Source organism: Oncorhynchus mykiss, chromosome 22 (assembly GCF_057628025.1).
Source record: "Oncorhynchus mykiss isolate SJ-2025 chromosome 22, ASM5762802v1, whole genome shotgun sequence".
In the NCBI taxonomy this organism is placed as follows: domain Eukaryota; kingdom Metazoa; phylum Chordata; class Actinopteri; order Salmoniformes; family Salmonidae; genus Oncorhynchus; species Oncorhynchus mykiss.
Window position 1 is genome coordinate 37,509,892 of NC_143043.1, and position 19,658 is coordinate 37,529,549.

Below are 19,658 nucleotides of genomic sequence, written 5' to 3' on the forward strand. Positions count from 1 at the left end.
CTTCTCCGCTGTGCAATCTGGTTTCCGAGCTGGTCATGGCTGCACCTCAGCCATGCTCAGGGTACTAAATGATATCATAACCACCATCAATAAAAGACAGTACTGTGCAGCCGTCTTCATCGACCTGGCCAAGGCTTTCGACTCTGTCAATCACCGTATTCTTATCGGCAGACTCAATAGCCTTGGTTTCTCAAGTGACTGCCTCACCTGGTTCACCAACTACTTCGCAGACAGAGTTCAGTGTGTCAAATCGGAGGGCCTGTTGTCCGGACCTCTGGCAGTCTCTATGGGGGTACCACAAGGATCAATTCTCAGGCCGACTCTTTTCTCTATATATATTAATGATGTTGCTCTTGCTGCGGGTGATTCCCTGATCCACCTCTACGCAGACAACACCATTCTGTATACATCTGGCCATTCTTTGGACTTTGTGTTAACTAACCTCCAAACGAGCTTCAATTTCATACAACACTCCTTCCATGGCCTCCAACTGCTCTTAAACGCTAGTAAAACTAAATGCATGCTTTTCAACCATTCGCTGCCTGCACCCGCCCGCCCGACTAGCATCACTACCCTGGACGGTTCTGACCAAGAATATGTGGACAACTACAAATACCTAGGTGTCTGGCTAGACTGTAAACTCTCCTTCCAGACTCATATTAAACATCTCCAATACAAAATCAGATCTAGAATCGCCTTTCTATTTCGCAAACAAAGCCTCCTTCACTCACGGCGCCAAACTTACCCTAGTAAAACTGACTATCCTACCGATCCTCGACTTCGGCAATGTCATCTACAAAATAGCTTCCAACACTCTACTCAGCAAACTGGATGCAGTCTATCGCAGTGCCATCCATTTGTTACCAAAGCCCCTTATACCACCCACCACTGCGACCTGTATGCTCTAGTCGGCTGGCCCTCGCTACATATTCGTCGCCAGACCCACTGGCTCCAGGTCATCTACAAGTCTATGCTAGGTAAAGTTCCGCCTTATCTCAGCTCACTGGTCACGATAACAACACCCACCCATAGCACGCGCTCCAGCAGGTATATCTCACTGGTCATCCCCAAAGCCAACACCTACTTTGGCTGCCTTTCCTTCATGTTCTCTGCTGCTAGTGACTGGAATGAATTGCAAAAATCGCTGAAGCTGGAGACTTATATTTCCCTCACTATCTTTAAACATCAGCTATCTGAGCAGCTAACCGGTCGCTGCAGCTGTACATAGTCCATCTGTAAATCGCCCACCTACCTCATCCCCATATTGTTTTTATTTACTTTTCTGCTCTTTTGCACACCAGTATCTCTACTTGCACATCATCATCTGCTCATTTATCACTCTGCTAAATTGTAATTACCTCGCTACTATGGTCTATTTATTGCTTACCTCCTCACGCCATTTGCACACACTGTATATAGACTTTCTTTTTTTTCTATTGTGTTATTGACTAAAAGCTTGTTTATTCCATGTCTAACTCTGTGTTGTTGTTTGTGTCGCACTGCTTTGCTTTATCTTGGCCAGGTCGCAGTTGTAAATGAGAACTTGTTCTCAACTGGCTTACCTGGTTAAATAAAGGTGAAAAAAAGAATACTAGCTCTGTAACATGAATGCTTAAATGCAGGAACTGTATCAAGTGCTGCATGCAGTAGCCTGATCCTAGATCTGTTTGTGCTATCTTGTCAACTCCTTCAAGGAGTTAAAAAGCGATATCCCAAGTATAAATACACTAAAGTACACACACTAAATTGCAAAAAAAAAAATGAGCAAAATGTGTATTTTTTTAATCTTTCTGTGCATTCTCAACCTCACCCAGACCGAGCTTCCACAACTGGAAGACATTATGTCATTGGCCATAACCCAACCCCTGTAGGTGGATATAGAGTTGCCTACCGTTATCAGTAATCCAGTAGCAAAGTCACAGTACAGCCAAACCGGATGCAAGACACCCAAGCCAACTTTTTCTTTATCTTTCCAACAAGTCCAGAATGCCGGCGAAGATGGTTGGAATTTGCTGGGAGAGTCGCACCTTTTCAAAAGTAGTCACCTCATTTTACCAAAGAGAGCTTCTCAACTGCAGGAATGGTGGAGACCAACATGCAGAAAACGTCTATGGATGAAAGAAACCATCACAGATGTTGAGGATGGACAAGAACGGTTGACTAGCTCACCCTTGCTGTTGTAATGACTAATAATTTGCCTTTGTATAAATGTTTTGCCCTGGTCATCTAAAAACGTTTGGATACTTAGCTTGTTTTCGCTTTGTCATTATGGGATATTGTGTGTAGATTGTGTGTAGATTGATGAGGGGAAAAAATGATTTAATACATTTTAGAATAACGCTGTAACGTAACAAAATGTGGAAAAAGAGAAGCGGTCTAAATACTTTCCGAATGCACTGCATATCTTTAAAAAACTACGCGGTAGAAAGGACTATCAACACATTCTGACCAGCTCATGTTATAGACAGAAGCATGCTACATGGCAGACCAATCCAAACTCATCTCCCGGCATGTCCATTTTTTTAAATAAAAAATAAAAGGTTTACGTTCAAATACTTCTCCTGTGAAGTAGAGACGTTTGAATTCTCTCTCCAGATCTTCCAAGGGAATAGAATCTGCATCAGGGATGTAGTCAGACACAAAGCTGCTTTCTCTGCAGAGACGTGTGTGTAGCTAATTTTTCAAACGGTGATGTATGTGTGCTATTGACAGAACTAGTATAAGCCAGCACATGTACACGCCCACTTTTGCAACGTACGCCCGGCCAAATGTGAAAGTGAAAGTAAATCACATGATACTGTAAACGAGGTGAAATGAGACTGGAGGCCGTATTGAAACATGACAATGACCATTAAGGGTTAACAAGACAGCAAAAACAGATCTTGGATCAGGTGTAGAGTACTACGCAACATGTAAAATATTGGTCCCATGTTTCATGAGGTGAAATAAAAGATCCCAGAAATCTTCCATACGCATAAAAAACTTATTTCTCTAAAATGTTGTGCACAAATTTGTTTACTTCCCTGATAGTGAGCATTTCTCCTTCACCAAGATAATCCATCCACCTGACAGGTGTGGCATATCAAGGAGCTGACTAAACATTATGATCATTACACAGGTGCCCCTTGTCTTGGGAACAATAAACGATCACTCTCAAATGTGCAGTTTTGTCACACAATGCCACAGATGTCGGAAGTTTTGAGGGAACGTACATTTGGCATGCTGACTGCAGGAATGTCCAACAGAGTTGTTGCAAGATAATTAAATGCTAATTTCTCTACTATAAGACACCTCCAACGTTTTAAAGAATTTGGCAGTACATCCAACCGGCCTCACAACCGCAGACCACGTGTAACCACGCCAGCCCAGGACCTCCAAATTTGGCTTCTTCACCTGCGGGATCGTCTGAGACCAGCCACCCAGACAGCTAATGAAGCTATTGGTTTGCACACCTGAAGAACTAGGAGCAATCGTCTCAGGGAAGCTCATCTGTCTGCTCGTTGTCCTCACCAGGGTCTTGATCGGAATGCAGGTCGGATTCATAACCAACGTCACCTTTGATCAAATCAAATATATTTATATAGACCTTCTTACATCAGCTGATATATCAAAGTGCTGTACAGAAACCCAGCCTAAAACCCCAAGCAGCAAACAATGCAGGTGTAGAAGCACGGTGGCTCGGAAAAACTCCCTAGAAAGGCCAAAACCTAGGAAGAAACTTAGAGAGGAATCAGGCTATGAGGGTTGGCCAGTCCTCTTCTGGCAGTGCCGGGTGGAGATAACCACTGGCACGCTGGAGAAGAGTGCTCTTTACGGATGAATATCGGTTTCAACTGTACTGGGCAGTATGGCGTCGTGTGGGTGAGAAGTTTTCTGATGTCAACGTTGTGAACAGAGTGCCCCATGGTGGCATTGGGGTTATGGTATTTCTATATCTATTTATTACGGATCCCCATTAGCTGCTGCCAAAGCAGCAATTTATACATTTTAAAAACTACACAATACATTCATAACAGATTTCACATTATATTGCATGTGTGTCCTCAGGCCTCTATTCTACTACCACATATCTATAATACAAAATCCATGTGTACATGTGTGTATAGTGCGTATGTTATTGTGTGTTTGTATGCATGTGTCTATGTTTGTGTTTCTTCACAGTTCCTGCTGTTCCATAAGGTGTATTTTTATCTGTTTTTTAAATCTATTTTTACTGCTGGCATGAGGTACTTAATGTGGAATAGTCTGTTCTGGACTTGGGGACTGTGTGGAGACCTCTGGAGGCATGTCTTGTGGGGTATGCGTGGGTGTCTGTGCTGTGTGCCAATAGTTCAAACAGACAGCTCAGTGCATTCAACATGTCAATACCTCTCACAAATACAGGTAGTGATGAAGTCAATCTCTCCTCCACTTTGAGCCAGGAGAGATTTGCAAGCATATTATTAATGTTAGCTCTCTGTGTACATCCAAGGTCCAGCCGTGCTAACCTGTTCTGAGCCAATTGCAATTTTTTTAAGTCCCTCTTTGTGGCACCTGACCACACGACTGAACAGTCCAGGTGCGACAAAACTTGGGCCTGTAGGACTTGCCTTGTTGATAGTGCTGTTAAGAATGCAGAGCAACACTTTATTATAGACAGACTTCTCCCCATCCTAGGTACTGTTGTATCAATATGTTTTACAATCCAGGGTTACCCAAAGTAGTTTAGTCTCCTCAACTTGCTGAATTTACACATTATTCATTACAAGAGAGAGCCTTAGTTGAGGTTTGGGGTTTAGTGAATGATTTGTCTCAAGTACAATGCTTTTAGTTTTTGAAATATTTAGGACTAACTTATTCCTTGTCACCAATTCTGAAACTAACTGCAGCTCTTTGTTAAGTTTTGCTGTCATTTCAGTCGCTGTGGTAGCTGACGTGTATAGTGTTGAGTCATCTGCATATATAGACACACTGGCTTTACTCAAATGACATTAGTAAAGATTGAAAAAAAGTAAGGGGCCTAGACAGCTGCCCTGGGGAATTCCTGATTCTACCTGGAATGTGTTGGAAGAAGAACACCCTCTGTGTTCTGTTAGACTTTATCCACAATATAGCAGGGGTGTAAAGCCATAACACATACGTTTTTGCAGCAACAGACTATGATCGATATGTCAAAAGCTGCACTTAAGTCTAACAAAACAGCCCCCACAATCTTTTTATCACCAATTTCTCTCAGCCATTCATCAGTAATTTTGTATAAGTGCTGTGCTTGTTGAATGTTCTTCCCTATAAGCGTGCTGAAAGTCTGTTGTCAGTTTGTTTACTGTAAAATAGCATTGTATCTAGTCAAACACAATTTTTTCCAAAAGTTTACTCATGATTGGTAACAGGCTGATTGGTCGGCTATTTGAGTCAGTTAAGGGGGACTTACTATCATAGGGGAATAACTTTTGCATCCCTCCAGGCCTGAGGGCACACGCTTTCTAGTAGGCTTAAATTAAAGATTTGGAAAATAGGAGTGGTAATACCGTCCGCTATTATCCTCAGTAATTTTCCATCCACATTGCCAGACCCCAGTGGCTTGTCATTGTTGATAGAGAATTTAAAAATATTCTGCAGCATTAGTAAAGATATGATCAATACATGTTCATGATTTCATTCATGTACTGTTTGTAACTACCCTTGTAGTTTTGATTCATATCCTGAACCAGGTTGCAGGTACTAGTTACAGTTTGAAGCTTTCTCTTGAGTGGGCAGCCTGATGAAAACCAGTCAATATTTAAATCACCCAGAAAGTATACCTCTCTTTTGATATCACATACATTATCAAGCATTTCACACATGTTATCCAGATACTGACTGTTAGCACTTGGTGGTCTATAGCAGCGTCCCACCAGTATGGACAGGCATAATCTACGGACAACAAACACAATTAATTTTATTGTTGCCAATTTGAATGCACAAAGATACCAGGATGAGTTCCTGAGGCCCATTGTCATACCATTCATTCGCTGCCATCACCTCAACTTTCAGCATGATAATACACATTCCTGGAAGCTGAAAATGTCCCAGTTCTGCCATGGCCTTCATACTCACCAGACATGTCATCCATTGAGCCTGTTTGGGATGCTCTGGATCGACGCGTACGACAGCGTGTTTCGGTTTTTGCCAATATCCAACAACTTCGCACAACCATTGAAGAGGGGGGACAACATTCCACAGGCCACAATCAACAGCCTGATCCACTCGGAGGAGCTGCTGCATGAGGCAAATGCTGGTCACGCCAGATACTGGCTGGTTTTCTGATCCACACCCCTACTTTTTTTTAAAGGTATCTGTGACCAACAGATGCATATCTGTATTCTCAGTCATGTGAAATCAATAGATTAGTACCTAATTCAATTGACTGATTTCTTTAAATGAACTGTAACTCAGTAACATATTTGAAATTGTTGCAGGTTGCAGTTAGAATTTTGTTTAGTGTAGATGTATTTTTCATGCTGTGAATCTTTTGTTGAGGAGGATGGAGTATGGTGTCGGAACATACAGTATGAGGTCTGATATCTGCATTGTTGCAGCATCACTGTTTTGTTCTGTAGTCACTGTACTACTGTGTACTCTGAATCAATAAACCTGTGAAGACAACACAATACTCTGCAGGTGTCAGAAACTCACGGTACATTCAGGAATACAAAACCAACAGATGGTGAATTGATCTGTCTTTGTTTTTCTCTGCAGCTGCTCTCAATATAAACACCCTTGAAACACAAAATGTAGGCTACTGTAAGAATGACTGCAACACAATATTTATGTTTATTAAGTAATGTTAGTGAAAGTCAAATGCAATGTCAGTGTTTTTATTAGCTAAGCTTTCAGTCTGTAATAACCATGTAATTAGAATTCTATGGTGATAACCTTTGTCTGAGCAACATATATTCTTACCTTGTACAGTGGCTTGCAAAAGTATTCACCCCCTTGGCATTTTGACTATTTTGCTGCCTTACAACCTGGTTTTAAAATGGATTTTTGGGGGGTTTGTATCATTTAATTTACACAACATGCCTACCACTTTGAAGATGCAAAATATTTGTTTATTGTGAAACAAACATGAAATAAGTCAAATAACAGAAAACTTGAGCGTGCATAAATGCTCAGTTTTAGTCTCATCTGACCAGAGTACTTTCTTCAATATGTTTGGGGAGTCTCCCACATGCCTTTTGGCGAACACCAAACATGTTTGCTTATTTTTCTCTGGCCACTCTTCGGTAAAGCTCAGCTCTGTGGAGAGTATGGCTTAAAGTGGTCCTATGGACAAATACACCAATCTCCGCTGTGGAGCGTTGCAGCTCCTTCAGGGTTATCTTTGGTCTCTTTGTTGCCTCTCTGATTAATTCCCTCCTTTCCTGGTCTGTGAGTTTTGGTGGACGGCCCTCTCTTGGCAGGTTTGCTGTGGTGCCATATTCTTTCCATTTTTTAATAATGGATTTAACGGTGCTTTTTTACAACCCAACTCTGATCTGTACTTCTCCACAACTTTGTCCCTGACCTGTTCGGAGAGCTCCTTGGTATTCATAGTGCCGCTTACTTGGTGGTGCCCCTTGCTTAGTGGTGTTGCAGACTCTGGGGGCTTTCAGAACAGGTGTATATATGCTGAGATCATGTGAGAGAGCATGTGACACTTAGATTGCACACAGGTGGACTTTATTTAACCAATTATTTGACTTCTGAAGGTTATTGGTTGCACCAAATCTTATTTAGGGGATTCATAGCAACGGGGGTGAAAACATATGCACGCACCACTTTTCCGTTTGAACATTTTTAGAATTTTTTGAAACAAGTTACTTTTTGAATTGAATCTATTTGGACTATTTTGTGTATGTCCATTACATGAAATCAAAATAAAATTCCATTTAAATTACAGGTTGTAATGCTACAAAAATAGGAAAAACGCCAAGGGGGTGAATACTTTTGCAAGGCACTGTAAATGTTGATTGTTCATGTGCACCAGTGGGGGCTGGTGGGTTGAGATATAGGAGGACAGGCACATTGTAATGGCTGGAATGGAATAAATGGAACGGCATCAAACACATCAAAGATATAGAAAGTTTCCAGGAATTCCATTCCAGCCATTACAATGAGCATGTCCTCTAGCTCCTACCACCAGCCTCCTCTGATGTGCACTTGGTGAGAGAGGTGCCAGACCGCAATGATTGAATTAGAGTGTGCATTTTGTTTCCCATTCATCATATTGTCAAATGCATCCTGTAACAGGACAAGTGGGTGCTCGTGGGTTCTGACACTAAGTCTGACAACATGTTATTACTGTCATCACTGGTCCTGGTAGATAATTGGTAGTATTACATATATATATATATATATATATATATATATATAGAGAGAGAGAGAGAGAGAGAGAGAGAGAGAGAGAGAGAGAGAGAGAGAGAGAGAGAGAGAGAGAGAGAGAGAGAGAGAGAGAGAGAGAGAGAGAGAGAGAGAGAGAGAGAGAGAGAGAGAGAGAGAGAGAGAGAGAGAGAGAGAGAGAGAGAGAGAGAGAGAGAGAGAGAGAGAGAGAGAGAGAGAGAGAGAGAGAGAGATATGGGGGCAGAAAGAGAAAGATGGGGGCAGAAAGAGAAAGATGGGGCAGAAAGAGAAAGATGGGGGCAGAAAGAGAAAGATGGGGGCAGAAAGAGAAAGATGGAGAGAGAGAGAGAGAGAGACTTGCCTCAATTCCTCCTGTACATCATCCTCTGTCAGTCAGGCATGCAAAACTCTGACACTGAGTGGCGTAGTGACATGCTAAAGGGATTATTAACGATTACATACTTTATCTACTCTACACTAGAGTACTCTATATTCTACTTGTTTTATTTCATTACGTTTTGACATAGATTTGATCTCCATAAGACTAACCTGTATAAATAAAGGTTAATATAAATATTTGCCTCAGCAGTAACATGTTGAGGTTGTGCAGTTTATTTGTTTACCACAATGATTTGCATTGAGGAGGTGAACAGGAGATGACAGGAACGTGTAATTGAAATGAATTGGACAGTGACAGCCTGGCCATCCCTGCTTTAGCCCTGCAGCTTTCTCTGTCTGCTTATCACTGGAATTTAATTAACAGCCACTGAATGACAGTTAAAGTAATTTTTTTCAAGTTGTTTTGTTGGGTTGGTGGGGTGTAGTACGGTGCATTGTGTTTAGATATGTTGTTTTGTGTAGGGTTGAAAATGCACAGTTGGAAGGAATACAATAAGCACCATACACAACAAGGATCACATACACAATTAACATACACAATTACAGTATGGAACCATACACAATAACAATATAGCACCATACACAATATTGTCAATAACACATCACATGTACAATGTTATTACCGCCTACTTTAGATGTTTTATTCCCTTTGTCTTTGTGTCTCCTTATAACACTACCATGACCATGAAGTGGTTAGAGTAATGACTATAGGTACACTGCATAAGTGCCCTCTTTAAGGTCTTCTGATCTGGAGGCTTAAATGATTCTCAGGTGCTGCTGCTGCTGCTTACAGTAATTGTAACAAGTTGTATACTGTATGTGTGTGAATGGTGTGGGTGGGCAGCATCAAGCCTTGGCACTTATCCTGATATTAAAAGCCTTCTTATGAGTCAAAGGAAGGAGAGGTGGTGGCCTCTAACTGGCTGTTATCCACCTGGCCTGGCTGTAAAGTCTGCGTCCCAAATGGCACCCTATTCCTTTTCCTTAGGGTGCTTTTTAGTCGTTCAGTTTGTCATTCTTTTGTTTTTTATCTTATGTTGGTTGTGTAGTAAATATTTCCTTTTTTATTTTCATTGTTTGCACATTGTGCTGTGTAAATAAAGCTTGATTTGATTTGATTCCCTTGCTCTAAGGGCCCTGTTCAAAAGTAGAGCACTGTGTAGCACTGTCAATAGAGTGCCATTTTGGAGTGGAAGCAGCCTTGTAAAGTCTTAATGGATTGGATGGCTTGGTGGTTGCTGGCTCTGGTCGTGTGGGTAAACAACATTATGACACCACTACTGTGTGTGTGTGTGTGTGTGTGTGTGTGTGTGTGTGTGTGTGTGTGTGTGTGTGCGCGATAGAGAGATAGAGAATGAGAGAGAGGGGGGTTGGATAGATGGAGAGAACAGAGCGGGGGCATATAGCTCAGACCTTTTGTACATCCTCACGAAAGCACATGCAACACAACACGCTCTCTCTCTCTTTGCGCTCTCTTTCTCCCCCTCCTTTTCTCTCTCTCTCTCCAGACTAGACAGTTCCTGTGAGCTCTTCAAATAAAAGCTAACATGAATGGTAGGATAACTAATTGTATACATAGAATGGTAGCATAACTAACTAATGGCATAGATAGAATGGTACGATAACTAATTGTATACATAGAATGGTAGCGTAACTAACTAATGGCATAGATAGAATGGTACGATAACTAATTGTATACATAGAATGGTAGGACAACTAACTAATGGCATAGATAGAATGGTAGGATAACTAATTGTATATATAGAATGGTAGCATAACTAACTAATGGCATAGATAGAATGGCAGGATAACTAACTAATTGTCACGATCGTTGGTTGAATTAATGGACCAAGGCGCAGCGTGCATAGAGTTCCACATATTTATTGGATGAAACTCACAGAAAACAATAAAGCTCAAAATGAAACGTGAAACTAAAGTAGTGCTCGCAGGCAACTAGACATAGACAAGATTCCACAAAAACCGAGTGGGAAAAGGCTGCCTAAATATTATCCCCAATCAGAGACAACGATAGACAGCTGCCTCAGATTGGGAACCATACCAGGCCAACATAGAAATGAAAGAACTAGACTACCCACCCATGGTCACACCCTGACCTAACCAAAATAGAGAATAAAAAAGGATCTCTAAGGTCAGGGCCTGACAGTACCCCCCAGGGACAGGACCGTCACTGGAGGTTCCGGACTGTGGACTGTCTCAGGAGGTTCCGAACTGTGGACCGCCTCAGGAGGTTCCGGATTGTGGACCGCCTCAGGAGGTTCCGGACTGTGGACCGTCGTTGGAGGTTCCAGACTGTGAAACGTCGCCGGAAGCTCTGGACTGGGAACTGTCGCCGGAAGCTCTGGACTGGGAACTGTCGCCGGAAGCTCTGGACTGTGAACTGTCGCCGGAAGCTTGGTGCGTGGGGCCGGCACTGGTGGTATCGGGCTTGGTGACACGCACCTCAGCACGAGCGCGAGGAGCAGGCACAGGACGTACTGGACTGGGGAGGCGCACTGGAGGCCTGATGTGTGGGGCTGGTACAGGTGGCATCGGGCTGGTGCCACACACCTCAGGGCGAGTGCGGGGAGGAGGCACAGGACGTACTGGACTGTGGAGGCGCGCTGGATACACAGTGCGTAGAGCCGGCGCAGGATATACTGGACCGTGGAGATGCACTGGAGGTCTGGAGCGTAGAGCTGGCACAATGCGTCCTGGCTGGATGCTCACTTTCGCACGGCAAGTGTGAGGAGTTGGCACAGAACGCACCGGGCTGTGGATGCGCACTGGAGACACATTGCGTATCTCCGCAAAACATGGTCCCACGCTCCTCACGGCGACTGTCTTGCTCCAGACACCAAACCATCCACTCTACCTCATCACTCCCCTCAACTATCTCACAATACTCCTCACTCAGTCTATCCCAATACTCCTTTTCGCCCTCAAACTCGCCCCTCGGCTTTGCAGACCAACCCGTGTTCCTCCCCCAAAAAATTTTTGGGGCTGCCTCTTGGGCTTCCTTCGTGGTCGCCAACTTCGGAGTCGCCGTTGGTCCTCCTTCGCTGCCTCCGCCTGCTTCCATGGCAGGGTATTGTCCCCTGCCATAACCTCCTCCCATGTCCATGATGTCCTCCACTTACTTTTCTCCCGGGCCCAGGATCCCTGCTCATCCTGGCCACGCTGCTTGGTCCTCTTGTGGTGGGATCTTCTGTTACGTTCGTTTAAAAATGAAATAGACCAAGGTGCAGCATGGTAGGCGATCATCTTTAAACGAACGTAACAATAACTAATGGCATACATAGAATGGTAGAATAACGAATGGCACACATAGAATAGTAGAATAACTAATGGCACACATAGAATGGTAGGATAACTAACTAATGGCATATATAGAATGCTAGAATAACTAATGGCATAGATAGAATGGTAGAATAACTAATGGCACACATAGAATGGTAGAATAACTAATGGCACACATAGAATGGTAGGATAACTAACTAATGGCACACAGAATTGTAGGATAACTAACTAATGCATTTCACTACACTCGCATTAACATCTGCTAACCATGTGTATGTGACAAATAAAATTTGATTTGATTTGATTTTAATGGCATACATAGAATGGTAGGTTAATGTTATGGCAAGGTGTTCCCCTGGGGGAACTCCCCTCCCCCATTCAGCTGAAAAGGTGGAGCGGGGAATTCAAAAATATTATTTCGAAATATTTAACTTTCACACATTAACAAGTCCAATACAGCAACTGAAAGATAAACATCTTGTTCATCTACCCATCATGTCTGATTTTTAAATGTTTTACAGCGAAAACACAAGATATATTTATGTTAGACCACCACCAAATCAACAAAAAAAAACTGACATTTTTCCCAGCCAAAGATAGTCACAAAAGCAGGATTAGAGATAAAATGAATCACTAACCTTTTGAAAATCTTCATCAGATGACACTCATATGACATGTTACACAATACATGTATGTTTTGTTCGATACTATGCATATTTATATCCACAAATCTCGGTTTACATTGACGCCATGTTCAGAAATGCCTCCAAAATATCCGGAGGAATTATAGAAAGCTACACCAGATAACAGAAATACTCATCATAAACTTTGACTAAAGATACATTTTCTACATATAATTAAAGATACACTGGTTCTTAATGCAACCGCTGTGTCAGATTTTTTTTAAACGTTACGAAAAAAGCATACCATGCAATAATCTGAGATAGCGCTCAGACGTAAATATATTTCTCCGCCATGTTGGAGTCAACAGAAATACGAAATTACATCATAAATATTCCCTTACCTTTGATGATCTTTCATCAGAATGCAGTGCAAGGAGTCCTAGTTCCACAATAAATCGTTGTTTTGTTCCATAATGTCCAATACTAGTGTCCAATTAGCTGCATTTGCTAGCACTTTCAGCTCACGTGCCCAAAAGCTGACGCTGGTCCAGGACAACTCGCACGAAAACTTCAAAAATATATATTCCAGGTCGAATAAACTGGTCAAACTAAGTAGAGAATCAATCTTCAGGATGTTATTTTCATATTTATCCAATAACGTTCCAACCAGATCATACGTTTTCATCTGCAACCAAATGGAACGACGGTGACAACAACAGACAAATGCGCCACAGGGAAATTGCATTCTGCTAAGACAGTGACTATTTCCCCTTCCATTCGGTCAAAGTTCACACCAGAAGCTCCATTCCACGTTCTACTGAATGAGGACATCTAGTGGAAGGCGTAGGAAGTGCTACCAGATCCATATCTTATTTGGAAGTGAATAGGCGATGACTTGAAATTAGACATGTATTCAGAATTTCACTTCCTGTTTGGAAGATTGCCTGCCCTATGAGTTCTGTTATACTCACAGACATAATTCAAACAATTTTAGAAACTTCAGTGTTTTCTATCCAATAGTAATAATAATATGCATATATTAGCAATCCAGGACAGAGTAGGATGCAGTTCACTATGGACATGCAATTAATCCAAAGTGAAAATACTGCCCCCTATCCCCAACAGGATTTATAACTAACTAATGGCATAGATAGAATGGTAGAATAACTAATGGCATACATAGAATGGTAGAATAACTTATGGCACACATAGAATGGTAGGATAACTTTAATTGATTCTCTGGCTAATAACAACTTTCCTCTCGATATACTGTATTTTTGTATTTGTTCTCTCTTCTGTGGAGTCCTGATCTCATGATTCTATGTGAGATGGCAATAGGTAGGAGAGATGGCATCAAATATGTAATGTAGCCTAATATGTTATTATTCTACTGCATGTTAGCTGGCAATAGGTAGGAGAGAGAGCATCAAATATGTAATGTGGCCTTCGTTCAGTCTCCATGTGATTTGGTAGTGGGGATCAGGCGCACGTCGAGGTGTCGGAAGCTTGTTGTTATTTTCTATGTACTGTAGGATGTTTGTCTGACAGCAGCAGTTATGATGAACTATGAATGAATACCATTAAAGACTACTCTAGGAATGTCTTGGTGGTCAAAACTTTAACATTTATTTTTTAGCACAGCCCATGTGATATGTTATCAAATATTTTCCTACCTGGTGTTCTCTGAGCTACAGAGAAATGGGCTGTGTTCTCTCATGTATTATTAGAATAGTCACGTTCACACTGCACACTGCCCAGGGTTAGTGAATGCCTGAGCGAAAGGAGGGTTAGTTTTAACCCAGCGTTAAGGATAGCCCTGGGCTAAGAACATGCAGTGTGAAAAGCACTTTTAAAGGGCCTTTTAACACATACAGTCCACTTAATAACAGAGGGTTCATTCACAAAGAAGGCCCAAGTGGTTCTTCTTTCAGTTTCAATGTGTTTGTGTAACTACAAGAGAAAGCTCTTATAAGCACAAACAAATCAAATCTACCTGACAGGATGACTCCTTGCTGTCCCCAGTCCACCTGGCCGTGCTGCTGCGCCAGTTTCAACTGACCTGAGCCCTAGGACCATGCCCCAGGACTACCTGACATGATGACTCCTTGCTGTCCCCAGTCCACCTGACCGTGCTGCTACTCCAGTTTGAACTGTTCTGCCTTATTATTATTCGACCATGCTGGTCATTTATGAACATTTGAACATCTTGGCCATGTTCTGTTATAATCTCCACCCGGCACAGCCAGAAGAGGACTGGCCACCCCACATAGCCTGGTTCCTCTCTAGGTTTCTTCCTAGGTTTTGGCCTTTCTAGGGAGTTTTTCCTAGCCACCGTGCTTCTACACCTGCATTGCTTGCTGTTTGGGGTTTTAGGCTGGGTTTCTGTACAGCACTTTGAGATATCAGCTGATGTACGAAGGGCTATATAAATACATTTGATTTGATTTGATTTGATCAATGGAGGTGATTCATCTTCCATTTCCATGATCCTGGAGTCCTTTACATGTGCTTTGTCCTCACAGTTTATCGTTTGTCATAGTTAATTATACACGCATGCTTTAAGTAAAGTAATACCCTTTGTTCTTTTACCAGTCTGAGTATCTAATATGTCTTTAACACCTATCTCTGGAGATGAGCGTCACCGGGTAGTGAACACTACCAGGCTACCATCTGTCCTCCTTTAAGGTGTTCACTATCTACCCATTCTGCTCTCCACTGACCCTGGGGTGCCGCTTGGCTGTTGGAACCACCTAATGTATTACAGTAGATGGAAGGGAGATCTCTCTCCCACTCTCTCCTCTTTCTCTCTCTCTCTCTCTCTGTCTCTCTCTCTCTCCGTCTGTCTCTCTCTCTCTCTCTCTCTCTCTCTCTCTCTGTCTGTCTCTCTCCGTCTCTCTCTCTCTCTCTCCGTCTGTCTGTCTCTCTCTCTCTCTCTCTCTCTCTCCGTCTGTCTCTCTATCTCTCCCTCTCTCTCCGTCTGTCTCTCTATCTCTCCAGAACCCGTGCAATACTTAAACATTACTCTCCTGTCTTCTTGTCTTCCAGATGGATCCCGTCCAGAAAGCTGTAATAAACCACACGTTTGGAGTCTCCATCCCTCCGAAGAAAAAACAAGTGATTTCCTGTAACATCTGTCAACTCCGCTTCAACTCAGATGTAAGTACAGTAACGTTACAAGACACTCTCTCGAAGAAAAACAGCATGGTAAAGTGTGTGTGTATACAGTGAGTCTTTGGTTGCCAGGCTAGGACACTTTTCTGGAAGACACCTACTGGTATACTATTGTTACTGACTACTACATTGAGGAGAAAGTTCCGTAGTAAAAATCCTTAAGAAAAAAATATTACATTAAAACAGGATCCAACCCATGAAACAGACGTCTTAGATAAACGTAGATTAGTCTAATTACGTCAGACATATTGTATCTCTGAGATTTGGGATAATAAATAAAATAATATGATGCTCTCTGTGCTGTGAATCTTTTGGGTCAAGCTAAGAGGACATCATATTTGTTTACAAGATGTTTACTACCCATTATTAGTTTCAATAGCCAATCAATCCACATGCTGTAGTGTAGAATAACAGACGTGCCTGAAATGTTCTTAGGAGCCTTTGTTCCCATTTCAACCAATCAATGGCCAATCCTGAGAGTGTTTCAAACATAGCCGGTGATGCATTGTGTACAAAATGGTTTGTCGTTGTTTTGTAGTGCAGACCAGACTAGTACTGGGCAGGTGGATAGATTTACACACAATATACCACAGTATGGCCTACTGTGACCAGACTGTTGTACTATGTGGTAGTCTATAGGAAGTGGCCAGACTGTTGTACTATGTGGTAGTCCATAGGAAGTGGTCAGACTGTTGTACTATGTGGTAGTCTATAGGAAGTGACCAGACTGTTGTACTCTGTGGTATTCCATAGGAAGTGGCCAGACTGTTGTACTATGTGGTAGTCCATAGGAAGTGGTCAGACTGTTGTACTATGTGGTAGTCTATAGGAAGTGACCAGACTGTTGTACTCTGTGGTAGTCCATAGGAAGTGGTCAGACTGTTGTACTATGTGGTAGTCTATAGGAAGTGACCAGACTGTTGTACTCTGTGGTAGTCTATAGGAAGTGGTCAGACTGTTGTACTCTGTGGTAGTCTATAGGAAGTGGTCAGACTGTTGTACTCTGTGGTAGTCCATAGGAAGTGGTCAGGCTGTTGTACTCTGCGGTAGTCTATAGGAAGTGGTCAGACTGTTGTACTCTGTGGTAGTCTATAGGAAGTGGTCAGACTGTTGTACTCTGTGGTAGTCCATAGGAAGTGGTCAGGCTGTTGTACTCTGCGGTAGTCCATATGAAGAGGCCAGTCGGTTGCAAGCGATTGTGATTGTGTTGAATTGTGTTTTGGAAATAAAGATAGACATGGTTTGTAAAAAGTTGTGGTAATATTTAATTCAGTACAGAAATGTATAGGCAGCTTAACATACCCTGTCCCTCGGCTCGATTTACCCCATACCCAGGGTAAGTTGTGCCAAGAGACCACTTTTTTGGGACAAGCTATGTAATGTTTACATGAATTCAGATTTTTTTTCCAGGGTCAAACAACATCCTGAAATATGTTACGGGTTCGGTCTTCTGTAGCAAAATAACAATTTTACATTGGACAAAAGTAGAGACTCAGAGCCAGAAAATGGCATATCATACAGTACAGTTGAGGAACAATGGGAAAGTAGTTCTGCTTTGAAGGTTGATACATTTGTAACCTCTCTTTTGAGAAAATGACCCTTGAATGTTTTGGTAAACCTACTGGAGAGTTCCTCTTTGTCTACACCCATTCAGCATTGTTCACACCCTCTTAAGCCTTATCCTGACCCATCTCTTTAAGGATTCACATGTGAGGCCATGTACTAAACTACCAAAGATTTCAGGACTAAAGGCTGGTTTATTGACAGTTGTCGCATCATGAACATTCTGTTGTCGTCCGACATCAAACTTGTCGTTGTCGTTATGAAAAAGTATAAACACAAAAACTTCAGGCTGCATGACATCAGCAGCCTGGTGGTCAAAAATAGCATAACTAGTGTATTTTAACACCTATAAATCCACCCGTCAATCTAACAACCCAGGCAACTAAAATAAACTTTCTAAACAATGTTTTGGTACATTTCGAGCTTGTTAGCTAGCTAGTTCATGTTAAGTTAGCTAGCTAGTTCATGTTAAGTTAGCTGGCTAGTTCATGTTAAGTTAGCTAGCTAGTTCATGTTAAGTTAGCTGGCTAGCCAGTTCAAATAATGACCATATCATATAGCTGAGAACGTCTTTACTTTAGCTCATTTGTCTTCATTATTACAGAAAATAAACTCACAAGAGACTAGTCAAGGATAATATCACCTCTACCTTACCTGACACCCTAGACCCACTTCAATTTGCTTACCGCCCCAATAGATCCACAGACGATGCAATCGCCATCGCACTGCACACTGCCCTATCCCATTTGGACAAGAGGAATACCTATGTAAGAATGCTGTTCATTGACTATAGCTCAGCATTCAACACCATAGTACCCTCCAAGCTCATCATTAAGATTGATGCCCTGGGTCTGAACCCTGCCCTGTGCAACCGCCCCCCAGGTGGTGAAGGTAGGAAACAACACCTCCACTTTTCTGATCCTTAACACTGGGGCCCCACAAGGATGCGGGCTTAGCCCCCTCCTGTACTCCCTGTTCACCCATGACTGCGTGGCCCTGGGAGTGTGGTGACAGGAAAATAACCTCTCACCCAACATCAACAAAACAAAGGAGCTGATAGTGGACTTCAGGAAACAGCAGAGGGAGCACCCCCCTATCCACATTGACGGGACAGTAGTGGAGAAGGTGGAAGGTTTTAAGTTCCTCGGTGTACACATCATGGACAAACTGAAATGGTCCATCCACACAGACAGTGTGGTGAAGAAGGTGCAACAGCGCCTCTTCAACCTCAGGAGGCTGAAGAAATTTGACTTGACCCCTAAAACCCTCACAAACTTTTACAGATGCACAATTGAAAGCATCGTGTCAGGCTGTGTCACCACAATCGCCGGGCTCTTTAGAGTGTGGTGCGGTCTGCCCAACGCATCACCGGGGGCAAACTCCCTTCCCTCCAGTACACCTACAGCACACGATGTCACAGGATGGCCAAAAAGATCATCAAGGACAACAACCACCCGAGCCACTGCCTGTTCACCCCGCTATCATCCAGAAGGCGAGGCCAGTACAGGTGCATCAAAGCTGGGACCGAGAGACTTCTATCTCAAGGCTTCTATCTCAAGGCCATCAGACTGTTAAATAGCCATCACTAGCACATTAGAGACTGCTGCCCTATATACAAAGACTTGAAATCACTGGCCACTTTAATAATGGAACACAAGTCACTTTAAAAATGTTTACATATTTTGCATTACTCATCTCATATGTATACACTGTATTCTATCCTATTCTACTGTATCTTAGTCTATGCCGCTCTGATATAGCTCGCCCAAATATTTATATATTCTTAATTCCATTCGTTCACTTTAGATTTGTGTGTATTGTGAAATTGTTAGATGTTACTTATAAGATATTACTGCACTGTTAGAGCTAGAAACACAAGCATTTCGCATTAACATCTTCTAAACATGTGTATGTGACAAATAACATTTTATTTGATTTGAAGGCGAGCCAACTACCGGAAATAGCTTACGGTTGTGACTATGACGAAATTAAAGCAGGGCTTCTACCAGAGAATTTTAGAACTTGGACACTGTCTCGTTGACCTAGCGTTATATCCTAATTTGACTTTGGTGCAGGTCATGTTGTTCTTCACATTACCGTCTCTGGTAAACACATACTATATCAAATCAAATATAAAATCAACGATGATTTGTCACATGCACAGGATACAGAAGGTGTAGTGAAATGGTTTCTTGCATAGTGTAGTATTTTGTTTAGACTTGTAACTGGCTAGCTAAACAATGAACCATAATTCCAACTCATAAC

The 19,658-nt window shown here is 42.3% G+C and overlaps 1 protein-coding gene across 2 annotated transcripts in view; it reads left to right on the top strand.

The window, feature by feature from the left end:
- LOC110501766 (zinc finger protein 385B) overlaps positions 1 to 19,658 on the top strand; it is a 153,576-nt gene that overhangs the window by 105,027 nt on the left and 28,891 nt on the right. For both annotated transcript variants that reach the window (XM_021579542.3, XM_090215941.1), the window contains one exon: positions 15,705 to 15,815. In XM_021579542.3, coding sequence (XP_021435217.2) covers positions 15,705 to 15,815 — 111 coding nt within the window. The remainder of the gene's footprint in view (positions 1 to 15,704; positions 15,816 to 19,658) is intronic.